The sequence below is a fragment of the Gekko japonicus genome, unplaced genomic scaffold (assembly GCF_001447785.1).
Source record: "Gekko japonicus isolate JY-2015 unplaced genomic scaffold, Gekko_japonicus_V1.1 scaffold2196, whole genome shotgun sequence".
Lineage (NCBI taxonomy): Eukaryota > Metazoa > Chordata > Lepidosauria > Squamata > Gekkonidae > Gekko > Gekko japonicus.
Window position 1 is genome coordinate 226,386 of NW_015160288.1, and position 4,187 is coordinate 230,572.

A 4,187-nucleotide genomic window follows, 5' to 3' on the forward strand; every position below is an offset into this window, starting at 1 on the left:
TACCTCCCCCCCCACTCCCGCAGTGACCCCTGCTCTATGCCCAGAGGAAGGTAAAACAATTTCGGGTTCCCTGGGCCAATGTGGCCTGGAGGAAAATTCCTTCCTGACGATCGGCCTGGTGATCGGCATTACCTGGTTCCTATAAGAAAGGTCCTCAAGACCCAAACACTGGATCATTCCTTCCTGCCCTCCCTCTCACAATCTGCCTAAGTTCATTACAAGTTGTTAATGCCTTGTTGGCTAAAATTGTCCTATGGCCAGGAACCTCAACATGGAAATCAAGCTACAAGCCATCTAAAAGCGTATGCATAAAGTATATGTGTTAACCTGTGCTTTTTTATCTACGTGTCCTTATGATAGAGGTTTTCTTTTTCATACGATGTAACGTCACCTGAACCCTTGCCACAGATGGGTTGTACATGCATAAATAACAGCTTGCCGTATTTTTGCTAGCAGAGGGATTACTAGTACACGCCCCTCTAAATTTTGGCAAACCACCGTTTTTTATGGTTGGGCTCTTAGCAAAATAGGGCAGAGCAGATCTGCTTCCAAGTGAGCATCTGGATTTGTTCCCAGTCTGTTCGTATGGACGGATTTTCCTATTAAGGCAGCACACGTGCTTCCTCTCTAATGTTGTCTTCTTTGCACACTACCTTTGCTTGGGAATTGTGTTTTTTGTTTAGAGAGGAAAACCAGAAATAGCAGTCTATCCTTCTTTGGAGTATACAACACCCTTAAATAATTTTGCATGCTGTCTGGGGCATCTAAGTAGTTTTGTTATTCAGATCCCTTATTCCGAAATGTAATTACAAAATAGACCTGACTACCAGTCATTGTATTCTGCGTGTGTTTCTATGACAAAGTAAGTAGATCCAACACTTATCCAGGTCTGTTAGTTGAAAATATAGACATTCCCAACTGGTTTAGATGTATATGAGTATATGCTTTCTAGGAAAATAAAGCTTGCGTTCTTTTCTGCCGTTGTGGAACCCCTGTGACTTTACAGTTCCCATTCCACATTTCAGATCTAAGCTCCTGGATTCCAAATTCTCCAGCACATTGTCCGAGTCCAGCTGTTCCCCTCAGAGTAATCCCCACGTTATCAACCCAAGACATGAAAACAGCAGGTACGATCCAAAATAGCTGAAAAAAGGTACTGAATTCTGGTCCGCCCTGAAAGTTTTGTTCAGTAGATGATGTGAGTTCACTTTGTTGATGTAGGATTTCTGGAGCTAGTTCTTCCAGATTCTTTGAAGGTTCATCTGCTGCTAAAAGTAACTTTTTCCCCACCATAGAGAACAATGGAAGGGATAGGGGCAACCTGTTTGAGGGCCCGTAGAATTGGACCCCTTGGTCCAATGCTCTTGAAACTTGGTTGGTATCTTGGGGAGAGGCTCCAGCAGCTAACCTGCGAGTTTGGGCCGAAATTTTTTTTTTTTGCACACCCCTATTCACGGGAAGAGATGTTCAGAGGTAATTTGCCATTGCCTGCCTCTGTGTTCTTTGGTGATCTTCCATTCAAATACTGACCGGGGCTGACCCTGCTTGGGCTAGCCTGGGCCATCGAGGTCCGGCTGGATGTTATATTAACTATGAAACTTTGAATTTGTTGTAGGTGGAGGTAGTTTAGTTCTCTCTGTGTTGTGATGTGTTCACAGTAAACTTTCAATAGGATTGAAGCCCTCCCCCCCCCTTCCTTTTCCCAGATAAACTGGAATTTGGTGAGAACGATCTGAAGATGATGTTGAGGAAGCACCATGAGAAACGCAAGCTCCAGCCTGTAAGCTAACCAGGAGACCGCTTTTTCCTCTATGTTTTCCTTAGCACCATAGAGAAGCCAAATGAAACAGGACCACCAGCCTCACCAGATCTATGGCGGGGAGTGGGCTTTCATCCTTGAGAGCTCAGTGGGCCTGGGATAACATGGTACTGTTACCTGTATGGCCTTGTCAGTTACTGTAAGCCCATTTCACACTTCAGATTTTTAAAATATAATATGGAAGTGATGAGACTCAACTAGCTCTTATTCTATACTCTAGAGGGTTGTATTGTTTATTTTGTGTATTCAGGTGTGGGACAGAGGTGATCAACAAAATCCTGAGCTGTATCTTCAAATTCTTTCGGAACGTGTACAAATGTTTAAGTGTATTGTAGCTGCAGGGCATGCTAACTAATATGCTGACCTTGCGGAAAGCTCAGTGGGAATCAGGCAGGTTTTAAGAGGCCTAATTTTCAGACCTGCTGGAATCTTGGGTGGTCCACTTTGGTCACCTTTTGTAGTTCTAATGGAAGAGAATGGCTTTCTCCCCAGTGTATCCAGTATACATGAGTAGCTTGTATCCAATGAGGTCGGCTTGCAGAGCAGACTTTCCCACTGCAGCCTCTTGAGCCCCTGAATGTTTCTTCTGGGGAACAGCATGGGGGAAAGTGGGAGGTCTGCAGTACCTCCTTTTCTGAAGACAGATGTGCCCTTAAGTATTCAGAACTTGCATGAACATAAGGAGAGCCCTGCTTGGTCAACCAGTGGTACATCTAGTCCAGCATCCTATTGAACACAGTGGCCAACCAGTTGCTCTGGAGGTCCAACAGTGGGATATAGTGGCTGAGGCAGGTAGAAGAAAAAGTAGATTAGATTTATACCCTCCCCCTTCACTACCCAAAGGAGTCTCAGAGTGGTTTACAATCTCCTTTCCCTTCCCCTTCCCACAACAGACACCCTGTGAGGTAGGTGGGGCTGAGAGAGCTCTTTCGAGAACTGCTCGTGAAGAAGAGAGAAGAAGAGATTGGATTTATACCCCGCCCTTCACTTGGAGTCTCAGAGCGATTTACAAACTCCTTTCTCTTCCCCTCCCCACAACAGGCACCCTGTGAGGTCGGTGGGGCTGAGAGAACTCTGACACAAACTGCTCTTTTTCAAGGACAGCTGTGCCAGAGCTTGTGACTGGCCCAAGGTCACATCAGCAGGTGCAAGTGGAGGAGTGGGGAATCAAACCCGGTTCCCCCAGATTAGAGTCCGCACACTTAACCACTACACCAAACTGGCTCTCTGGTAGTGGACAGGTAGGCTGATGTGAGGGATATATAGGGCTTCAAAGCCCAATCCACATAGGGCTTTAAGGGTCAGTACCAGTGCCTTGATTGGGTCTAGAAGCAAATTGGGAGCCAGCATAGATGGCAAACAACTGGAGTGATATGGTCCCTATGACTCTCTCCAATCATCATTCTAGCAGCAGCATTCCACAACTGTAGCTTCTTGTACAGTTCTCAAGGGCAGTTCCACATAGAGCTCATTGTTCTTACTTCGTGCCCCTGTCTCCTTTATATAGAACCACCCGGATTTAATGTCAGGGGACCTGACACTGAATGACATCATGATGCGTGTGAATGCTGGCAAGAAGGGGTCCTTAGCAGGTGAGTGGCTCAGGTGCAGTGCTCCTGTAAGGTGGAGCTTTTCCTGTTTGCTTCCACTGGAGATTCCAGGAGGAGTTCATCTGTAGCTGCCTTTCATAATTGTTACCGCTAATGAGCTGAAACCATTCTTAGATAGAAATACAGCAGTCTTTACAGTGGCATGCAAAGTGGTTATAAACAGACCATAATAGCTTCATGCTTTCCACATGGGAAAGTATCCATTTAATAAATAAAATATATTTAGTTGGGGCAGTGTTGTTTGAGAAAGTGTGGCTTTAAAACATGCATTTTTTTTCTTGGTTTGAACTGGAAACTTGCAAAGTTCCCTGGAAAGGAGAACATCTCTAATCAGATATCTCTACTCAAATGCAAAGAACAGCAGGTAAACTCAGACTTGTCTGATTTCTTCGCTTGCCATGATGGCCTGCAGTCTGAGACCTGGTGGGAAACAGTAGAAATACTAAAAGCGTTTGCACATCGTCAATATCCATATTGTAAATATATTGGCTGTGGTTCAGAAAGGCATATACTTTGAAACCATGTGCCATCCAGGTGAGCTTTAAGTATGTTGCACTGTGGAAAAGCACTGTTTGGTTGCTTTACAAGTGGCATCTCACCGTACTATCATTTCTCAGAATGTGCGAAACAGAAATGTTCCAGGGGGCGTGTCCATAAAGGGACTTGAACTGTAGTGCAATGGAACAGGTGAGGAGGTCCCTTTATAATGGAGAGGATCGTAATCTGTTGCAATGTTCACTGTTATGTATCACCTTCTT

General features: G+C 44.9%; 1 protein-coding gene across 1 annotated transcript in view; it reads left to right on the forward strand.

Annotated features, from left to right (window-relative positions):
- Positions 1-4,187, forward strand: part of NFRKB (nuclear factor related to kappaB binding protein) — a 44,778-nt gene that overhangs the window by 7,497 nt on the left and 33,094 nt on the right. Inside the window, exons 5-7 of the mRNA XM_015415795.1 lie at positions 1,026-1,127; positions 1,707-1,780; positions 3,327-3,411. Coding sequence (XP_015271281.1) covers positions 1,026-1,127; positions 1,707-1,780; positions 3,327-3,411 — 261 coding nt within the window. The remainder of the gene's footprint in view (positions 1-1,025; positions 1,128-1,706; positions 1,781-3,326; positions 3,412-4,187) is intronic.